Source organism: Arvicanthis niloticus, chromosome 14 (assembly GCF_011762505.2).
Source record: "Arvicanthis niloticus isolate mArvNil1 chromosome 14, mArvNil1.pat.X, whole genome shotgun sequence".
Classification (NCBI taxonomy): domain Eukaryota; kingdom Metazoa; phylum Chordata; class Mammalia; order Rodentia; family Muridae; genus Arvicanthis; species Arvicanthis niloticus.
This window is the reverse complement of record NC_047671.1, coordinates 11,593,486-11,615,000: the sequence shown is the minus strand read 5'-3', so window position 1 is coordinate 11,615,000 and position 21,515 is coordinate 11,593,486. Positions and strand designations below refer to the sequence as shown.

General features: G+C 45.8%; 1 protein-coding gene across 2 annotated transcripts in view; it reads right to left on the bottom strand.

Annotated features, from left to right (window-relative positions):
* The window catches only part of Slc14a2 (solute carrier family 14 member 2), a 427,138-nt gene that overhangs the window by 8,173 nt on the left and 397,450 nt on the right, over window positions 1–21,515 (bottom strand). For both annotated transcript variants that reach the window (XM_034518114.2, XM_076912388.1), the window contains 8 exons: window positions 10,733–10,858; window positions 7,332–7,414; window positions 6,473–6,632; window positions 5,583–5,772; window positions 4,446–4,574; window positions 3,386–3,578; window positions 1,734–1,881; window positions 995–1,129 (listed from right to left, as the gene is read on the bottom strand). In XM_034518114.2, coding sequence (XP_034374005.1) covers window positions 995–1,129; window positions 1,734–1,881; window positions 3,386–3,578; window positions 4,446–4,574; window positions 5,583–5,772; window positions 6,473–6,632; window positions 7,332–7,414; window positions 10,733–10,858 — 1,164 coding nt within the window. The remainder of the gene's footprint in view (window positions 1–994; window positions 1,130–1,733; window positions 1,882–3,385; window positions 3,579–4,445; window positions 4,575–5,582; window positions 5,773–6,472; window positions 6,633–7,331; window positions 7,415–10,732; window positions 10,859–21,515) is intronic.

The following is a 21,515-nucleotide window of genomic DNA, read 5'->3' as shown; positions in this document are numbered from 1 at the left end:
CTTCTCAAGCAGAATAATAACAGACTTTGGGGGATACAATGAGATAAAGTGTTGACTTTGTCCTTTACGTGAGTATTTCGTGAATGGCTACCTTTATTTGGTTGATATAACAATTACAGTTTCTTAAGTAGCTATACTATGCCAACCCTGTATTGATATTTTTGGTGTAGCAGAAAATGACTCTTATGAAGATAGAAAGAAAAACTTCAGCTTTCCCCATTACATCTCATTTAAAATACATTTCCCTTTGCAGTGGTGGTCATAAAATGAAAAGAGAAGTGTCTCTTCAAACTATATCAGAGAAACAAAATGAATATATAAATATATGGGTCAGAAAGCTTCTCTACATTAGAAAAAAATATTCTGAAATTTTTTTTTGGAAACTATTTTTCTAAAAAACCTTAATTGGTAACATTTCAGCATCCATGTCTGTACTGAAATAGAAACTCTGTTTCAAATATTTTGATCAGAAATATTTTGTTTCCATTTGTAGTACAGGAAAACAAAAGATGTTCAAGGTTGAGAATATATAAAACTGCCAAGTTACCACAGCCATCCTGACTTCCTGTGCTGTTGACCAAATATGCAAGAGGACTCATCCGCAGGGTGTATGCTCAATACCTGATATTTAGCTCTGGTCACAGTGCATGCTGTGTGCTGCCCAATTCTACCTGTAAGGACTAACACTGGAGAGCTGTTTTCCCAGCCTCTTTACCAGCCTGGAGAGCAGCAATCCCAGGAGACAACCTCTGAGCAACAGTGAAACATCATCTAAAAATACCTGTCTCCAAGTGGCCAAGCAGTGTGTGCTCAAGTAACGTAGTTGGAGACGTAAAAGGCAGTGTCAACCAAAAGCTTGTACAAGGAAACAATTGCCTGTTATCTTTGGGGGGAATAGCAAGTAGCAGGACTGTCTGTCAGGAGTGAGTTTCTTTGCAGGGAACTACATAGGTCTCCTCTGTGGTCGGGAGGGGAATCCATGAGTGATACCTACCACAGGCAATGGCGAGCAGGTGGGTCTGCCAAGTGATGACGTAGAACATGCCGCCGACGGCAATGCAGGCCAGAGTGCTGTTGAAGCCACACAGGCCGAAGTAGATGTTGTCAAACGGTGTGGCGATGCTGAGTGCTGAGGGGAAAAAAGCATAGGTCTCACAGGCTCACCTGCCTCCTGAAACCCACCCCTTCCTCAGGCCAGAGTCAGGTACCCTCATAGGAAGATATGTATAAAAAACTAATTTCAATGTTATTCCATAACAATTCATCTAAAGGAAAAAACGCACAGGACCATAGGAATGGTAGTGGCTAATGATCGTTATGAGTTGAAGAGACCCTTGGGGTAAGGGTCTGATTTAAACAGTACAGAGAATGCCCTTTCTTTCCTGTATACCTAAAAACCCTCCACACAAAACCTTGGCTGTGAACAGAGCCTTCTCTTTCATCATTGGAGAGCACCCTTCAATAGTCTTGAACAAGCCTCTCCCAGGCTTTACATTTATACTTCGGGTTAAATGTCTCACACCACAGTCTTTCTTGGGGATGGCTTTTGATTAGAGGAACAAGAGGATCCTAGCTCCAAAAAAATTGCAGAAAGCAAGCATGAGGGGGAAGAGGGAGCTTCCAGGGAGCAGGTGCAATATAAAGATCTTCTCTATTTTCTTCTGAAGTCACACCGGGTGCTAACAGCCCTATAGCTCATTAAAGTGGGTGTCATTAAAAGAGATGACACAGACCTGCTAACATCCCTATGGTGGATCCAATGGCAGCATGCAAGCAAATGAGAGGTGAAGAGATGAACAGAGCGACCAGGAAGATGCCTCCAGTCCAGGGATTGTCACAGCCGTACACTTGGCCGATTCCAACCGGGATGGCTCTCAGAAGCTGTAGAACGAGTCACGTGCTTGTTACGGAAGTAGATAGCACTCACCTCCTCACTGAAGCCCCCATACTAACTCTTTTTGGACAGGGGCATATACACAGGCAATGACACTTGGTGATTTGTACATGCCTAGTTGTACCCTCCAGGGAGTCTCCTCAGTGGCCACTCAATATTGTCGGGACCTCTTAAACCCTCTTTCTGACATCCATCACTCGCTCTCTTGAAAGGCAAAGTACGAGTTTTAATTGGAAGACTCAACACGAAAGTCCTTGTCATAGCCCAGGAAGTTATTCCTTCAAGAACAACTAGCAAACATTGATTATTTTTCTGATTTTTTTCACGGTGAGTGTCGGTGGTGTAAGTTTATTTGTACAGAATTATTAAAAATATTTCATTTCTATAAAAGTTTGAAATATTTTTAATTGGGCATATAATGAGACACGGCGTATGAGTTCTAAGTCATCTCTTCATGAGCAGAGTAACTTTGCCTCCAGAAGACTGGGACTGGATAAACATCCCTAGTGGGAAAGTGGATCACATGAGGTGGGTCCTTTTCTTGCCTCTGGCTCAGTAAACACAACAATTGCCAAGGATAAGGCTGACAGAAAAGTTCCCTTTTCTGAGTAATGATGCCTCTCAGTGCATTCGCAGTCTGTCAACAACACCTTGGAACGCTGAGAGGCTCTGGGGCATCCTTATTTCTGCAAGTTCCTTTAACAAGCCCAAATGGTTCTGGGGTGACTGATCGCCAATAACGATGAGCTACAGATTGGAACGGGAAATCCTTTAATGTAATGGGAAGTAGGAAGTCTTAGGGAGAAAAAGTGTTCCTAGTTTGATAAGTCTCACGGCTACGCTTTCCCGTCCAGTTTAATACTTTTAATGCTGCTTCTTATTCGCTATCTTGGCAAGCTCCCAGAGACCAGCATTATACATAAAATACTTTAAAAAGATAAGAATCTCTGCTACCTATGTTTCTTAATGGAGGAAAACTTGTGCTTCAAAGCACAAGCAAGGCTCACGGAGAGACGGAATAAGTCTTGCGGTGACTTCCTAAGTCAGTGGGAGAGGCATGGTGTGCACTTTAATGACTCAGTGTGATGAATGAGAGAAAATACACAGGGTAATTATCTTAAAATGGGACTTAAGCACCAAAACTTAAGACCTTTGAACAAAGGAAAGCAGCAAAGAGACCAGGCCACATATCCAGGGGTCAGAGTTCTAGGCTTGACTTCACCATCCACTAATTGACCCTGGGATCTTGGATGGGTCTTTTAACTTGACCTTGGTTGCTTTTCTGTGTGCTCACAGGGTGAGACCAGAAACAGAACTTTTAGCTCAGAGGAGACCAGGACAGTGAATCCCAGGATATGCCTGTAGAACGCCTTGCGCTGTGTAACTGTGAATAATCACCGTTCGCTGATGTCTCTGATGTGTAAACTGAGTACATTCAGTTTGACAACGAATTTATACAAACACTGTCCTTCCTTTCTTCGTGACACCTACCAAAGGCACTTGGACCTCTGACCAGGTGATGTTGGGTGTGGTGGTTGCAGGCTGTAGCAGCGTCGTGGGAAAGAAGAGATTGTGGTGGCCCGTGGCTGCCAGGTACAGGGTTACGGCGATGTTGAAGGGCAGGGTGAAGACCGGGAGGTCCCACTTGCTGAAGATGGTGTTCAGGGCACTGGAAAGAATGGGGCTGAAGGAAGAAACGTGAGAAGCACCTGTCAGGTGCTGCTTGCCTTGGCATTGGACCACACGGCACCAGGCAGCCCCACTTTCTCCAGAGAAAAGCAGCTTGCATGGCTGCCTCTCCTTGCATCTGTTTCTTGAGAAGGACATAGACACTGGGGAGGGTTTACACTCAACCTGAGAAGGATGGTTTTAGGAGAGCCTTGGACTTCCTCAAAGAGTCACAGAACTCCATCCCCTAGACAGGAGGAGTGAGGAAAGGTTTGGGAGAAGAATGGGAAGGAGTTAAAGTCTTTATTATATTTTGAGTGTCTAAGTATTCTGACTTCACGGACAGACTACCCTTCATTTTCTGGAAATGAGGGAGAAGCCTGGTACTCTGAGGTTTCTGCCTCATGGCTGGCCGTCAGTCTACCCTGAGTGGTTGTCTCGGTCTGAGCATCGGCTAAAGGGATGGAGAAAATCTTGGTGGATCAGGAGGGATGAGATTTCCAGACAGCGGCAGGACTGACTCTGCATGGCTCTTAGCTCATCCGGCCAGCAGTTTCTTGCTTTGTACTCTGGTGGGACAAGACTAGACACCCTTTGAGATCTGGATGGTAGCTGATGAGAAACTGTGCACGGATGACTTGGCATGATGTTTTCAGTTCCTTAGTAACTGCCTCTAGTCGGTATTCCTGACATTCAAGCTAAACAAACACTTTAAAATGGAAGTTAAAAAAAACCCTAGGGTTGGGTTAAGAAGGATGTTAATTGGGATGGGAGGCGGGCTCAGTGGGTGAAGTGCTTGCCGAGCAAATGTTAGGACCTGAGTTTGTATTCCCAGCATGTGTGTACGTGCCCCCCTCCCCCCCACATACACAAGAAAACTCACCAAGTCATGGACATGACGATGACAGGGAGCAGCAGCCACCAGTAGTAGTTGCCCTTGTCTGAGAACACAGCCATCAGGAGCCCCACGAGCACCCCATTGTAGCCATGGAGTCCTGCTGCAATGGCTGACCTAGGGGCACAAGGATGTGCTGGTGGAGTGGGGGCCTCCTTGTGATTTTAAGGTTTTCAGAGTCATAGTTTTTCTAACTTGGGACCTGATAAGCCATCTTCAAGCAGGGTACCCTTTTGGGGGAAGTAACCTGTTGTGATCATTTGTATACACTAAGCCCAGGAAGTTATACTATTTGGAGGTGTGGCCTTGTTGGAGTAGGTGTGGCCTTGCTGGAATAGGTGTGGCCTTGTTGGAGTAGGTGTGGCCTTGTTGGAGTAGGTGTGGCCTTGTTGGAATAGGTGTGGCCTTGTTGGAGTAGGTGTGGCCTTGTTGGAGTAAGTGTGGCCTTGTTGGAGTAGGTGTGGCCTTGTTGGAGAAAGTGTGGCCTTGTTGGAGTAGGTGTGGCCTTGCTGGAATAGGTGTGGCCTTGTTGGAGTAGGTGTGGCCTTGTTGGAGTAGGTGTGGCCTTGTTGGAATAGGTGTGGCCTTGTTGGAGTAGGTGTGGCCTTGTTGGAGTAAGTGTGGCCTTGTTGGAGTAGGTGTGGCCTTGTTGGAGAAAGTGTGGCCTTGTTGGAGTAGGTGTGGCCTTGTTGGAGTAGGTGTGGTCTTGTTGGAGTAGGTGTGTGTCTCACTGTAGGCGTGGCCTTTAAGACCCTCATCCTAGCTGCCTGGAAGTCAGTAATTCACTAGCAGCCTTCAGATGAAGATGTAGAACTCTCAGCTCCTCTTGCACCATGCCTGCCTGGATGCTGCCATGTCCCCCTTTGATGATAATGGTCTGAACCTCAGAACCTGTAAGTCAGTGCCAATTAAATATTGTCCTTGGAAGACTTACATTGGTCATGGTGTCTGTTCACAGCAGTAAAACCCTAAGACACCTGTCTATCTTTCACTATTCAAAGAGGAGTTAATTACCAGCGCCATTGTTTTGATGAGTTTGAGGCTCGAGGGTGGGAAGGAGACAAGGGTCCTCCCAGGGAGGGGCCTCCTGGTCTTATACTAGAATGCTGGGCCTTGGGGACTTACTTGTCCTGGCTCAGGATGAGGGCAGTCAAGGTGGACATGATAGTGCCCAAGCAACCCAAGATGGCCCACCAGGGGTTCTGCACGAAGAGGCCAAGAACGATGAGCGTGCCGCTGAGAGGGTTGTTCACAAACATCACCTGAGACATGCCTCGGAGCACCCAGTCGAGAAACTGGAACACTGGAGATTTGTCTGAAATGATAGTTGGAAATTCAGCAAATGCCCAGAGCGGGTGGGACCTGGCTCAGGTCCCTCTTAGCAGTTGGAGTGAGAGTCTTCAGGGGATCGGTATGAATTGTCACCTGTCAGAGAGGAGGCTAAACAAAGAGTCGAGGGGTGCATTTGAATGTCCAGAGCCCTTGCCAGCCATTGCTAGGCAGATGCAGCCTTTACTAGTCTCTAAGACTGTTTTGCCCGTGCTGGGGATTCGGTACCTATCATGACTTTAATTCTGCTTCCTATAAGAGTGGCATACAATTTCAAGAAAAGTCTCTTGCTGCCCAGAGGGTATAAAACCCATGAGCCAAGCAATGTGGAGATTCCCAGAGAGAACCCCCTGGCTCGGTAGACACAGCTCCTCTAAGCCACCCAGCACGTATTTGTCTAGAATGCTGGATTCAAAAATCCCAGTGCCGGTCTGAAATATTCAGATGGTACATTTGGGTCAGCATAACTGATCTGTCAAGAGATAAGACCTCTCCCACCTAGCCATCCTTACAGTGCAGTTACAAATACTGGTGTTTGTATCCCAGAATGCTCTGCTTTAATAGCACAAGTAACTTCTCTGAGATGTCCTAGAAAGAGACCTCAGGCTAGTCTGCAGAGAAGTCCTGCAACATGTTTCCAGGGGGGCGGGGGGAGGCGACAGGGGGGTTGAAGTCACAGAATGTACCTTTTAGCCCCTCTCCACATTCCTTCATCTCTCCTGTGATGTAGCTGAGGGCTTTGCTGAATCTCTTCCCTCCAGCGACCATGGAGCTCTGAATCCAGGAAGTTCTGGTTGTGTTGGCTTCCACCTTTATCTCAGAGCTCTCCTCCATGGTATCCAGGTCCTGCCAGGGGCCAGAGATAGGTAAGAATCTTCCACGTTTTATGGTTGTCACAGCAGGTGACATTTGAAGTCTCTTGGGGTGGGATGGGGGTACCCGAGATGAGATTTCCGTTTGGGATTTTTGTTAAACTGCTATTTAATCATCTCCGGTCTCCTCAGGTTGTTTTTACACGCCATCTGATTTACTATAGTTAACCTCAGTAGAATGAGAAGGTATCTTCGTCCTCGTTCTGTGGATGAGGACTCAGGCAGGCAGTGGTTCTTGTTGTTGTCAAAGTCAAATGGTAGAATGAAGATTTAACTACCAATGTCTAGATTTTCTTAAAAAGCTACTGTCTTCTATTCTTTCTGAAAGAAATTATTTTCCTCTAGCATGATAAGTTTTTGAATTTTAAATACAGAAGTATGAGATCAAATTACAAAGGCTTTCTTTAAAAAAACAAAAACAAAAACAAAAGGACACAATCTTATTTCCTAAATGAAAACTGATGATAGCTAATCATACAAATGAAAAGGTATGACTTTTAACAAAGCAAACTGAGGAAAATAGACATTTTAATCCATGTAACTGCAGTTCTCAAGACAGGAACTCACGAGATGTCTCCCTAAATCAGAGCTTCCTTAATGGACTGCAAGCCCCCAGCCTGCTGTGGGTCTGGGCTGCAGGGTGCTGTCTCTGGTCTGGGGAAGCCATACTCACAAAGAGTTCCACAGTGGGCTTCCGATACGGGCAGGGAAGTGGCTCTTTGGTTTGTCTCTCTTGATGTTCACCTTTTCCAAACACTGGAGTTGGAAGGAAAGAGAGAACCATCACTTCAGACACCTGTACTTTGGCACCGTGGCAGTAATTTCTCAAAAGACTTGGGTTAGACCATTTGGTATCTTTTATAGGAGGAAGCAGAAAATCATGGGCTCCAATGGCTAAGAGCCCTTCGTTCCTTTATTTGTCAGGCCCATTAGGGAAAATGTACATCTTCATGTAAACAGGGCATGAAGGAATACAGGAAGTTCAGAGACCTCCATGTCTCTTAGATAAGATGCCCCACTTAAGCTTTGAGCCCTGGATTTTAGTTGAGGACGTAGTAGCCTAGAGGGTTGGTGGCTTCTCTATGGTCTCAGTATCACATGAAGACATATAGGATGGACAGGGTGTGGAGTGGCCAGTGGCTAGTGCGGAGAGTAAGTGTCAGACGAGTGCTCCCCCACAAGTGGGCATCTGTATCCCACACCATCCCCCAAGGCTTGGTGACTATGGAGGATGAAAGGGTGGAAGAGTCAAAGCCAGAGGTTGTCAAGGATGGGAGCTCATGGTGCCTTCTGGACATGGCAGGGCTGTGACACGCACAAGCTAGCAGCAGCTGCAGTTGCCTGCCCCAAACCAAGCACATTAACAGCCTAGCACAGAGTGGTAGGGACCCCACCCCTAACTGAGGAGCTACAGTTGAGGGCGTCTGGGAGCAAGAGTCAGTTTTCCCTAAGAGTATAGCCCTTGGTAAGCTAACTGCACCCCAGAGGAAGAGGATGGTGCCATACCTGGGACTATATGAGCAGCACAAATTAGACCTGGTGGGTTATATAAAGAAAGGAAGAAAGGAAGAAAGAAAGAATGAAAGAAGGAAAAGAAAAAAGAGACATGAAGTCGGGATATAGAGTGGAAAGTAGGTCTGTGAGAAGTTAGAGGGAAGAGTTGAGGGTATATATGATAGAAATGGATTATGAAATTCTTAACTAACTAATTAATATATTAATTAAATAATTAAAACATATTCTAAGTTCTTATTTATTTTATGTGTGAGTGTTTTGTCAAATATTTATTTAAGTGTGGGTGTTTTGCCTGCAGATGTGTGTGCGCACCACATACGTGCTTGGTGTCCACAGATGTTAGAGGGGTGCAGTAAACCTGCTGGAACCACAGTCACAGGTGGTTGTGAGCCACTGTGTGTGTTGGGAGTCAAACATCTGCAAGAAGACCTTAACCACCGAGCCACCTCTCCAGTTCCAATGGAGTTTCTTTAAAAAGAAATAAACTGGGATGTTGATGCCTTTTGCCTGTTTTTCATAAAGTCATGGGCAACCGGACCGTGCAGGATCTGGGTTTGAACTGATTCTCCTCAGGCAGATGATTCTAAAATTATTCCCTTCTATCTCATATTTTCCTCTTCCGTGTTTTGATTATGGTATTTGTTTCTTATTTTTCCTGGTTGTTGTTGTTTTTATTATTATTTATTGAGACAAAGTCTTACTACATAGCCTTGGCTAACTTGGAACTTGCTATGAAGGCCAAGCTGGCCTTGAACTCAGAGAGATCCATCCACTTTGCCTCCCACCATACTTGGGCAAGAAATGCTAATTAAACTCATAAAATAAGGAAAATTCTTTAATAATTTTTGTCTTTGAATTATAGCATTTTAATAGTTGGATCAGGATAGATTATAACCATGTAGTCACTTGCGATAGGTCTTGAGATGTCCTTCTTCCCTTGTGATCCTACAGAACTCGTTCAACGTGACTCTAAACATCTTCCATTATTAGGCTGGCTCATTTTTAAGGATTTTAGGTTCAGTCCTCTAGGAAAACAGCAGGCCTTAAGAAGCTTTGGACTTGGTACTCTGGTGCCCTCCTGTGGTCATATATGAGAACGGCAGGTTGGGCTCGCCTTCCTCTTTGCTGTTATTCCCTTCGGCATTTAAGTGTGTTTAGGGTGTTTAAGCACTAGAAGAGAACTAACAAAGGCACCCAGTTCCCCTTTGTGAAGAAGAAGGGGCTACAAACAAGCCCTTCAGCGGTTCTCAATCTGTGTGTCGTGACCCATTTGGGGGTCAAAAGACCCTTTCACAGGGCCTGCCTAACGCCATCGGCAAAAACAAATTATGATTCATAACAGTAGCAAAATTACTGTTATGAAGCAGCAACAAAAATAATGTTATGGTTGGGGGTCACCACAACATGAGGAGCTGTAGTAAAGGGCCGCAGCACTAGGAAGGCTGAGAACCACTGACTTAAGGGAAACGAGTAAAATTTGGAAGCTTTGGAAAGAGGAAACAGAGAGGATGCCCCCGAACTTGAGGCTTGTACGTGTGGCCTCCTTTCTGAGCCACCCTCTGACCCTCTGCTTCTGTCCGGAACAGGCTGCCAGACTTCAGCCTTACCCACGGAGGTCTCCATCTCAGGCCCCTTTGCATGCGCTGCACTTCCTGTACCCCGCCCTCACCGCCGGACCTCCCTTAAAGACCTGCACTTCCCTCTTTACCTGCAAGTTTTCCCCATAACTGCTCTAGGCATTTGCTCTATCAGCTAACTGTGGGTATGAGTGAATGAGACTGAACAAACTACAGCAAGACAAACAGGTACCAAGGCAGCTTCCGGGGGTTGAGTGACTTGAGGGGTGTTAACCCAAGGGTCAGATCTCTCTCTCACAGTGGTCCTGCACAACCAGCTGGTCAGCACTCTGGGGGCTGTGGTGGAACTGTGCCCTGTCCTATCTGACCTAGATTCAAGTATCTGGTATCTTCCTCTGCTCAGTCCCTGGCTGACTTCTTGGGTCCCCTTCTCTCTCCACCATCCCCTCTGCTTTGGCTCCCTGGTCACTGGTCACTGTCACAGTGGGAACTTTCCATCAGCCTTCTGAACAGGTGGATTTTTGATAATTTGTTTTGAGAGGGATTCCATCGGGCTGTCCTCCTGCCTCAGCCTCCTGAATGCTGAGATTAAAGGCAGTCACACCACTTGTTTTATAAACTGGTGGCAAATTCAGATCTCGTGAAGAATTCTACAAGATCTGGCTGCTGGCCCAGGGTGTTTTCCCCGATAAGATAAATTTGAATCTTTGTGAATGGGTTGCAGGTAATCCCAGAGCCAAGCTGAGACCTCTCACTGGCTCCACAGAAGCCTGTCACTTGTTCTGGATTACTTCCCCGTCAGCTGGCTGTGTCCAGATACAGGAGACCCGTGGCTTTGGCCAGTGGTCGTGTGTTTGAAGGACCACCGTGTAGTAGGTGCTGCCATTGCACAGTAGGTACCTACGCAGTGTTGTCTGCTTTGAGATAGGAAGCTGGGGCCTGAGTGGGAGGGGCCTGAGTGGGAGGGACAGGAAGTACGAACCTTTGCTCCTCCTCCGGATGGATGACCACTCGATGTGGAACACACTCCTACGCCTGGGGAGCACCGTCTCAGAGCCTTCCTCTGCCTTCCACTGGCCTGTTCTGTGTGATTGCTCTCCACTTCCACCTAGCCAGGGACAAAAAGAGACAAGTCAGTATGCCACCTGTAAGGTTGCCATCTGTAAGGGTCAAGCTTTGGAGCCAAGAAGAGTAACAGCCAGAAGTTAGAGAGGAGAGAATGAGGCAGCTCCATGCTGGAGGGGTAACTGCATTAGCCTCTGTACAAAACGCCCAGTGGCCTCTTCTTCCCTTCATAGTCCACTTCCTTCCACACACAAACCCAAGTTATATCTGGCTCAAGAGATGGGTGAATCAGGCTTAGAACCATTACTCCACAGGCAGAGGGATAAGGCAGTCTCTGGGCTGACTGGCCAGTCATTATGGCTCAGCCAGTGACTTGGATGTCTCTGAGTTCCAAAGCTGCCTGCATATTAGACTATCTGGCTGCTTTAACAAATGTCTGAGCCCACCGCACCCCAGATCAGCTAAAACGGTTAAAAAAAAAAAAAAAGGAAAACGATTCTTTTAAAAATCCATAATTTCAGGTTTTACCCCAGACTGGTAGAACCAGAGTCTGAATTTCAATAGGACCACCTACTAGAGTTAGCTGCGTGTTAAAGATTTGCAAGTGCCATTATAAGAGGGGCCAAGTGTCTGGGTCACATTACTGGCCACTGGAGAACCTTTACTGTACCACACTGTCTTCAGTTGCCACGTAATGGAGAGAGTATTCTTACATTAGGAACAAGACTTCTCATGGTGTAGCTTCAGAACAGACAGGACTGAATCACCTGGGCTGCTTATGAAAGTGCAGGCTCCTAGGTCCACCAGGCATGCTCTGTTTGGGTTCTGGAGCAGCCAGAGTGGGGTTGGACACTGGCTGACTGTGGAAGTGGAATGTCCACACCATAATATCTGTATACTTCATCCTGCTTAGAACCATCTCAAAAAGTACCAGTGAGCACTGTTACTGCGAAAAGCCGGGAATCAAGGCTCACAGTGAATGCTGCCGCATCTCACAAAGGGAACTACGGGCCTTTTGGCTTCCAATCCTTCGCTCTGCATCGTTTCTACTTACTATGTGGTGTGTGGACCAGCTCCGTGGATTCCACAAGAGAGCTTGCTAAGAACACGGAATTTCAGATGTCATCTCAAAACTACTAACTTAAAAATCTGCCTTTTAACAAGTTCCCCTGTCAATTCGCATGAACATAAAACTTTGAAAATACAGATTTTGCTGCTCATGCAGAGACAATGCTAGCATAGTTCAGACCGGACCAGGATCTGTGGGCTGTGTGTGAGCAAGGAAGAACGTCTTGCTTATGCCCTCACATCAAAAGAGAACATATAGTGGTGGCTCAGATGGAAGTGCAACCTGTGGGCTAGCATTGCGTCCATGGCCCAGCCTTGATCCCTAACTCTCAAGGTTATGAAGTACTCATTAGTTCTGCCCCGCAGAGTTCATGGCATGTTAGCTTGCCCTGGGACATCTCTGAAGACACACGGTAAGAGGGGTGTGTCTTTTCACCACTTGATGAGGCAAGATGTATCTATCCACAGTGCACGTTTATCCAGCCAGAAGAACACCCACTGTGGTGGGAGCTGCTTCTCCCTCCTCATAGAGCAGAGCTGGTACCACAGCCCTTCCCTTGACCACGGTTTATATTGACCTCGGCATCATAAACTCAGAACCGGATGAGAACATCAAGATCATGCCACATCTCTTGTCTAGAGAGATCAACTCACCAAGACTGCTTATGAACCACAGAAAAAGCCAGAGACTATATCAAACTTCATGACTCCCAATTCACTGTCTCCCCCACCCCCACCCCAATGGCACACTGTATTAAACAGCACAAGCCTGCTTGGTACAAGAAAAGGGCTTTCCCATTAGCTCGGCCCTCATCCTGGATATCAGAGCTCTCAACAAATGCCCTGTACTAGCCTGTACTTTTTTTTTTATATGCATAAGCCAAAAGAACATTTGACTGGGACCAGCAATATGAACAGGAATGTTTTTGTTAAGATTCTCTTTTTTTTGTGTGTATGGCTAAACAGCCAGAGGAATGGAGGTAGATGTTGATATAGGTTTTGGGTTGAGCAGTTGAGTGATGTCTAATAAGAAACGGTTATGATGGCCGGAGTCCCTCGTGTTTAGTAACAGAGTGTCTACTGGCTCAGAGACAGGAAAGTGAGTGGGTCAGGTTACTATGTGTAATAGAGTTGATGGCCTGATCACAACTAAGGAAAAGTAACAAGTACCTACCTCTCACAACGGCTACTGAAGGACCGCCCTATAGTCCGCAGCCCTCAGCTGTGACAGCCAAGAGCTGAGAGGTGGAAAGAGATGCTACAACAAAGACTGAACATGAAGCAACCAGCTTCCAAAGGCTTGAAAACAGAGCAAAAATGAGAGCAAACTACTCCTGGACCCCGGGAAGCATTTTTAGAATACTCTGAGCAGGTGAAGGGAGCACCAAGAGCAGCACGTGTGTCATTACTGTAGAAATGAGACAGACCATTCGTGTAGCAGAAAATAAGGCACAGAAGCAGGGTCTGGAATGCAGAGGCCATTACTTTCTGCCTGGCATTTTGCAAATCATGTACCCTCATTGACACTTCCTTAATGGCAGGATATAATTCTTCCAGAAGGAAATATACAGCCCCTGTAGGGCTGCCTTTCTCAACCTGACCTGTAAATGATGACAGATATCTGGAGTCTGTCTACTACTTCTTTGCTATACTGTAACAAAACCAGATAGCACTTATGAAACGCTCTGGGAGAAATTGCAGCTGTTCACACAGCAGACAGATCCGCAGGGAGGACACTTCTCTCTAATGGCACTGGGCTCCTCTGCTCCAGGCAGGATGGTCTCTTCTCCTTGGGGAACAGCTGCAGTTTTACACCTACCTGCACAGGCTCTTGCTTAGCTGTGCCTTAATCACATGATTTTGTCTGGTGAGGTACTTGACTTCCTCCAGCATCTACCACACATCTGGTAGATCCATGGTAGGCACTCAGAATGTTGTTAAATAAGTTAACAAGGGCTGAGTGTCCTGTGAATTTTAATTTCTGAATGACATAAAGAAACAATGGCTACACCAGGGTATGTAACAATTGTGTGTTTATATGTATGTACTCATGTCTATGTGCACATGTGTGTACGTGTGTTTATGTGTGTGTGTGTGTGTGTGTGTGTGTGTGTGTGTGGTGTGTGTGTGTAGAGACCAGGGGTTGACACTGGGTTTCTTCCTTATTACTCTTTGCCACAGTTTTTAAGACTGGGTATCTCTCTGAACCTGTAGCTTGCTGATTTGACTAGACTGGCTGCCCAGAGAGTCTGAGAGAGCCTCTGTCCATGCCCCACCCCCCAGTGCTGGGATTATAGGAGTCTGCCGCTGTATCTGCTTCCTTTAACATGGGTGCTGAGGCTCAAACTCAGGTCCTCATGCTTGCATGACAAGCAATCATCTCCACAACCCAGAAGTAACTTAAAAAATGATATGTCTTATGTTGCATGTTAAAGTTTTATGAATATTGAGCTAGAAGTGACAGGTTTTTATTGACTGACAAAGGTTATAGCTGAGCTGTGTGAGGTTTGGACGTTACAAGGGATAGGTGATCATTTCCACAATTATCTGGATCAAACTGTCGTTTACAGATGGCTATATCACTGCTTGGCTATAGATGACCAACCTGCTAGGAATCCAGAAGTCCTATAGAAGTGGCTGAAGAAATCAGTTAATAAAAGAAAGAAAACAGGCCACTGAAGATGGGCCTCTGACAGGATGTGATTTGATCTCTAGATATTATCAAGATCTATCCTATCTGATCACAAAGCCCAGGTTACTTGGAGATGAGACCTCGCCTGCTATAACTCAACACTAAATTTTATTCAGTAAATGTGCCCTCCCCCATCTCCACCCCAGCATCATGGTGTAGTAAACAGAGCCCAGGGGTCCCTGATGACCACGTCCCAGTTTGTGTAGAGGGACGTTGGCTTTTGCCCCATCAGCCCAGCTGCAAATGTTCTGTGGCATGTGGCTGGGAAGCTCTGTCCTTGGTAACCTGTGTGTCACTGCCAGCAGGCGAGTAACTCCTGGGTATACAGCTTGGTCTAAGAACTGCTGCTTCCCTCTCCACTAACCCGCTGTAGTGAACATTTCAATGCACACATGTTCATTCAAAGGCTATTTAGGACCATTCCAGGGACACGGTCCATACCCTCAAGGATAGCTACAACTCTTTCATGTTTTAGAAGGTAAAACTTTAGTGGCACCTTCTTCCTGGTGTCTTAGAAGGAAAACAGTTTGGAGCTCTCATTATTTGTTCAGAAACATTCTTTCTGGGGCAGAGTTCTCATGCCTCTAAAGACATCAAATGATCGGCAGTAACAGAGATTTTGTAGAAGAGACTGACTGTGAAATAGAACTTTTAGCTTATCGAAATTTCTTTGAGGGATCCAAAGCCCCTCTTAAAAAAAAATCTCAAGCCAAATTTGGTATTTTTTCAAAGAGAAAAATTCATCTAGTGTGTCTTTTAAAAAGTCAGCCCACAGTGGCTCATGCCTCTAAAATCAGCCTGTGGTGGTCTTGCCTGTGTCCCTCCACAAACTGCCCTCCTCAGGATTGAACCAGTTTTCCTTTCTCCTGCAGGTGGACTGATGCTGCCTATTGGAGCTCTCGATGTCTATCGTGCGGAGCATCTGAACCCCCCAACGTGAACCACTTGTCGTTTCCCCAGCTCCCTGGCTCTCACGCTCTGATGACATGCCCAGTGCACTGTGGGCTGTTCTCTAGACAGAATGCCAGAGTGGCTGGTTCTGTAGTACTGTATCATAAACAATGTGTGCTTGCTTATTTACTGCTGGTTACACTTTGTTATAATTTGGACAGATGTTTTCCTGTGTTGAGCTTTGTGGTATGACTTTTCATTGCTAGAAATCATTCTCTGTCTCTCTGTCTCCCTCCCTCAAAACCCCCCTCCTCCCCCCCGTGCGTGTGTGTGTGTGTGTGTGTGTGTGTGAGTGTGTGAGTGTGTGTGTGGTGGGGAGGTTTCTGAGTGCTGAGATGATTGGTTTTTTTCTTTTCTTTTTAAAGTTATTTCTTTGTATAGCGAATGTTTGTTGCCTTTGTGTCTGTGTGCCATGGAGGTCAGGAGAGGGCAGTAGATAACCTGGAGCTGGAGTTATGAGCAATTGTGAACCTCACATGAGTACAGGGAACCAAGCTCAGGTCCTCTGGGGGAGCAGAAAGCACTCTTAGTGGTGACCCGTCTTATCGTTAAACATTGTATCACACTGGGTCATGCAAGGTTGTTTTCATGCATTTAACATGCTTTGAACGTATTCTCTTCCCTAGACCCCACAACCCTTTTCCTTCCTGCCTCAGCCTTCCAAAACTCACTTTGGTTTTCTCGATGGCTCCTTTTTCTTTTTTCATGTCATCTGTACATATATGATTTTTGTGGATCTATAAAGTCTAGGAACAAATGAGAGTGTGTGTAATATCTGTCTTTCAGAAACTGATGTAATTTTCTTAGAATGATTATATGAAGTTGCATCTACTTTCCTGTAAGCAACATTATGCTTCACTGTGACAAAATGTGTGTGTATGTATGTATATATATGATACAGTGTATACATAGGATAAGTGTATATATATGCAAATACATATCACAGTTTCTGTATTCATTCCTCTGTTGATAGATACTTACAATGTATCTATTGCAAGCAGTGCTGTAACAATGGTGTGTGCACACATGTGGTGACTTACAGTCACTGGGTAAATACCTGGGGGTATAGAGCAAAGCCATGTAAACAGATGTTAATGTTTTCAGGTATTATTCTATATATAGCAAGGCCTTGAATGTTGGAACTGGAAAAGAAAAATCAGAATCTTGAGACTCTTCAGTCTGGTCCTCTCGTTTTACAGTTTGGGAGCTTCAGCTTTCGGGAATGGCGTGCCCTGTCCATGGCCACACTGTTAGCTGAGCCACCAGTAGCCAGCGCCTCTGTCTTGTGTTTGGCGTTTGAGACTCGCTTCCTCATCCTTGCGTCCTATCTGTGTTTTATTTTTGCTCTGTCAGTTCCACTGTGCTTCGGAGTGTGATAGCCTACGTTAGGTATTCTAAAGTCCATTGCTCGATTACCTATTCCTTCCATTTTCTCAAGAAAACTCCTTTTTAAATCTTCCTGATATTTCTGGACTGGGCAGTGGGCTGAGACCCGGACTGGGTAAAGAGGACCCAGTTCATGAGAATGCTTTATTATAAGGGGCTCTGGCTTTTTAATGCATCAACCAATGGTCCATCTTTTAAGAATGTGGGGTATGGTTCTCTGTAACCGCGAGATAAGTGAGCATCCTGTTAATAGCTGGTGCTCTGAGCGCGATCTCTCTTTTTCCATTCATACAGCTCATTAGTTAGCCAATGGACTCACCTAAATTTTGATTTCTTTTGATCTTTTCATCTCACGCCGAGAGGAAGATGTTAGTAAGTATAAATGAGCTGATATCTCATTTAAACTCATGAAATCTTACGACAATCTTGTAAATGAGATGAGCGAGTCAAAGGCCAGCTATAACTTAGGTAATTCTTGGCTGATCTTCCTTCAGAATGACATTCTTTTCATCTGCTCTACACCCCAGAACTGTGTGTCAGCCCTGCTGGTCTTCTTGAGTTCGATGTGTCTTTTCCCAATCCCTTCTGTATTCCCACTGTAAGACTATATTTTAATTTTCACTTTGGCACTCAGTAATCTGCCTAGCTCCATAGTGCCCCACCCCCTCTGCGTTGCTTCCTAGACATTCTTTAATAGGGCAAGTGTCATTATCCAGCCTCATATTTTTTTTTCTTCTAACACGTGCTTTGCCATGGCACACTAGCTTGTCACTGCTTCCCCTCAGTGTTTCCTCCACCTCCCGTGTCTAAGTTCTGCTCACCCCTCTTTGTCTGGCTTGTGCTCTATACCTCCTATGATACTTCCCTTGGCTTATTTGGTCACGTGAATCCATCCATTCTCTGGATTCTGATTGCATGTTCGCAAAGTATTCTGATTTACAGTTTTTGGAGTTTAGGCTGTTGGCAGAGTTGTGTTAGCTCGGGCTGGCCCTAAATTTACAGTCCTTCTGCCTTAGCCTTCTGTGCCTTGAGATGACAAGCACATGTCACCTCAGTTCATGGTAGAACAGTACTAGTTGTCATAGCTGTAACACATGTGAAATATATTTGATAAATATTTTCCAACCCAATTAAACTACTTGGAATGATCAATTCTTCCATAACCAAGGGACCTTTGACTCTAGGCATTGGCAGAAAGAAACTGAGGCCCAGAGAGAAGGGTCTTACCTGGGCCACACGGGGGTCAGTTACGAAGCTAGGAATTGACTGACATCTTGTTTTGAATTTTATTCCTGCAGTGGGGGCGTTTTATAGATAGCTGGAACATTTGACATCAAATTAATGGGCATGTGACTTTTAAATGAATGCATAAATTATTTCTCATCTATCAAAAAAGAATAACACAAGGTTACAAAGATAAACATCCCCACTGGAAGCAAATTGTCCTGGGTCACTGTTGTGGGTCCTTCCCTTATGGCAATATTTCCATACTCCCTTTTCACAATTGACTGTAGACCTTTACCAGTAAGTCTAGATACAGCCTCAGGACCCTTAACACAATGACTCAACCATCTAACACCAATCAGCCAGACTTGGCTCTTGAGGGCAAAATTATTTTTCTTCTTACCATTATGGAAGGATGTGGGTTTTATACATATTTGAGAGAAGGGGTATTTCCAGGTATGTGGTTGACATGAGGCAGAGGCCATGGGTAGATAGATATAGTTAAGCCTTGCAAGGTGTCTTTTCTTCAGCATAGAAATACCCCCCCACCCCAATAGGGCAGAAAAAAACCCAAGTCCTTCACTGTCTAATAAGACTCTAACTACCTGCAGCTAGACCCAGTGGACTTGTGATATTTTATATAAACAATTACAACCTATCTTCTAACAACGATTGGAGCTTCTCCATAAATGGCCGGTCTCAGGAAGAGCAAACGAGATTATAAAATTTACTACCTAACAAGATAATGACCAACCCGCCTCTTATCTACTCAGATATGACTCACGAGACAAATGACCCATGAGGAAAGGCCAAATAACTTCTCTTAACTGCTATTAAAGTGCCCCGTCGTCCCTTAGGGGAGCGGTTCTGTCTCTTGGAGTTTGCCTGCTGTGTTCCAGTCTACAGTGTATGCTCTTTGCTAAAAACTTGTCTGTCAGTTTGGTCTGGTGAACACTTTCACCCTTGAGCACTGGGCTTCCCCTTCCTGGCTGGATACTTTGGTGGCTCAGCCAGGGAGCTCTTCCCTCATCTATGCTTCTTCACACGGAGGCTTACGGTGGTTGGCAGAGTGGCCCATGGCACCTGGAAATCTCTGTCTGGGGCTGTTCTCCAGTGAGATCCAAAGGCTTCTGGGCTGAGACTACATGGCTGTCACTCATTAAGGTATGAGCTAAGGAGTCCATTTTAGCCACTCTTCAAGGGCGAGGGGTGGCTTTTCTTCCTTTTGGGATTCCCCCCTCACTCTCAACATGTGATTTGGGGACAGTGGCAACTTGTTTGGGATGAGTTTACACATATGATGAGGACACCTTTATTCCTGTCTCCTGTCACTCTGTTTCTTGTCTGTCACTCACCACCACAAAGCCAGAGGGAGCAGCCACGTGTGGCCGATGTTGGCGTTTGCACCTGCAGTCTTCCTTCCAAGCCAGACTTCCTGCTCTGAGAGGCCAGTGGGCAGCCAGGCTTTCTTACACTAGCTAGCTCAACCGCTGGCTTGTCTGCTGCCTACACCTCTGCTCAGTAGCTGCTTCTGATGTCTCCTCTGACCTCTCCTCCTCGTTCTGCTCCCTCTCTTTTCCGGTAGCACCCAGCAGCTGTACCCACACTCCCTCTGTACAGGGATCGGAACACAGGAAGCAGAGCATTTAAAAGCAAGCCCTTCCCATGGAGAACACCCTTCTCCATGGGGTGGCTGATGGGAACTCTGGCACCTCTGAGTATATAGTTCCTTCTCCATATCTGACTTTTCCCAGATACAATCCAAGCTAGGGTCTTTTAGCCAGGAGCTCAAAGCCTCACTGTGGTCTTTGACAAACCTGGCAGGATTATCTATATCACCCTGACCTAATGATGCACACATGACTGAAGAAAGGTCCAATGTTTTGTCTCTAGGAAGCATCTGAACAGCTGAGTTTCATGCTTATAAACAGTCTAGCCTGGTTAGGCTCTGTTTTAGGGCCTGACACAGAGTCCCAGTGTAGAGAACGAAAGAGAAGGACTGACTGAATGAAACCTAAAATTGTTTATTTATTGAAAAAGATGAAAATACGTGTGTGTGTGTGTGTGTGTGTGTGTGTGTGTGTGTGTGTGCATGAGAGAGAGAAAGAGAGGGAGAGAGGGAGAGACAGAGACAGAAAGAGATGCATGTATGTATATGGGTGGGTTTAAATGTGTATCAATGGGTATGTGCCTGTATGTGGAGAGAGAGAGAGAGAGAGAGAGAGAGAGAGAGAGAGAGAGAGAGAGAGAGAGAGGTATATGGGTTGATTTGAATGTGTTTTTATGGGTATGTGTGTGTGTGTGCTTGTATGTGTTTTGAGAGAGAGGTGCATGTGTGTATGTGTGTGGATGGGTAGGTTTGAATGTGTAGTGTGTGTGTGTGTCTGTCTGTCTGAGTGTGTGTTGAGAGAGGGGGGGACACACGTGTGTATGTGTCCCTCTATCACTTTCCCTTATACCCTTGAAACAGGGTCTTTCAGTGAACCTGGAGCTCCCATTTTGGGGGTGGGCAGGTTGGCTGACTAGCAAGCCCCATCTTTGTTCCTGCCTCCCACTATGTATTGGGGTTACTTGCATGCACAATCATACTGGCTTTTACATAGGTCCTGCTGCTCTGAACTCAGATCCTCATGTGTGCATAGCAAGTTCTCTTTCCTCTGAGCCACATAGCCATCCTGGAAAGGACCATGGTTACAATTGTTAACTGTAAGCTATGGGAAATGACAACACAGGGGCTTCTGAGCACCCTGCCCTCAGTCTACAGTAACTGAAACTTGGGTGAAGGTAAACCAATCTTAATCCCGAGAGTCCAGAGGACCAAGCTATCCTGGCTGTAGATTTATGAGCTAAGACTCTTCAAGTATGAGTGCAAAGCTTCAAACACTAGATCGGGACCCGTAGACTCCATCCTCTAGTGATTAGGACATGGACATGGACTTTAAGTTCTTTAATAACTGGGGTAAGACCTTTGACCAAAAAGATCAAGCTAGAAGAAGAAAGGGACAAGAGACAGGTGCATGTGATGGCGATACGGGTGACAGTCTCCTCCCTGCCCATCTCAGAGAATCTTAGGGCTCCATCTAGTAGTAACAGGACCTAGGCTCAGGCCAAAAGACTCTCCTGCTCTTGTGGCTAGCTGGGACATTTCATCTGAGAGTGCCTAAGGCTACCAAGATGCAGGTCTCACCCAAGGCCATGTCCAATCAACAGAGTAGAGGCCTGTTGAATACAATATCAAAGCCAAAGAAAGACAAATGCCCCCGACTCTCTTCTTTGACTACGAGGCGTCTGGCATGGAAGGAGACTCACCCTCCCTTTGAGGAATATTCAGCTCTGAGGCTGTACAAGCTCCAGTCGTCTCCAGGTCTGTGGATGATCC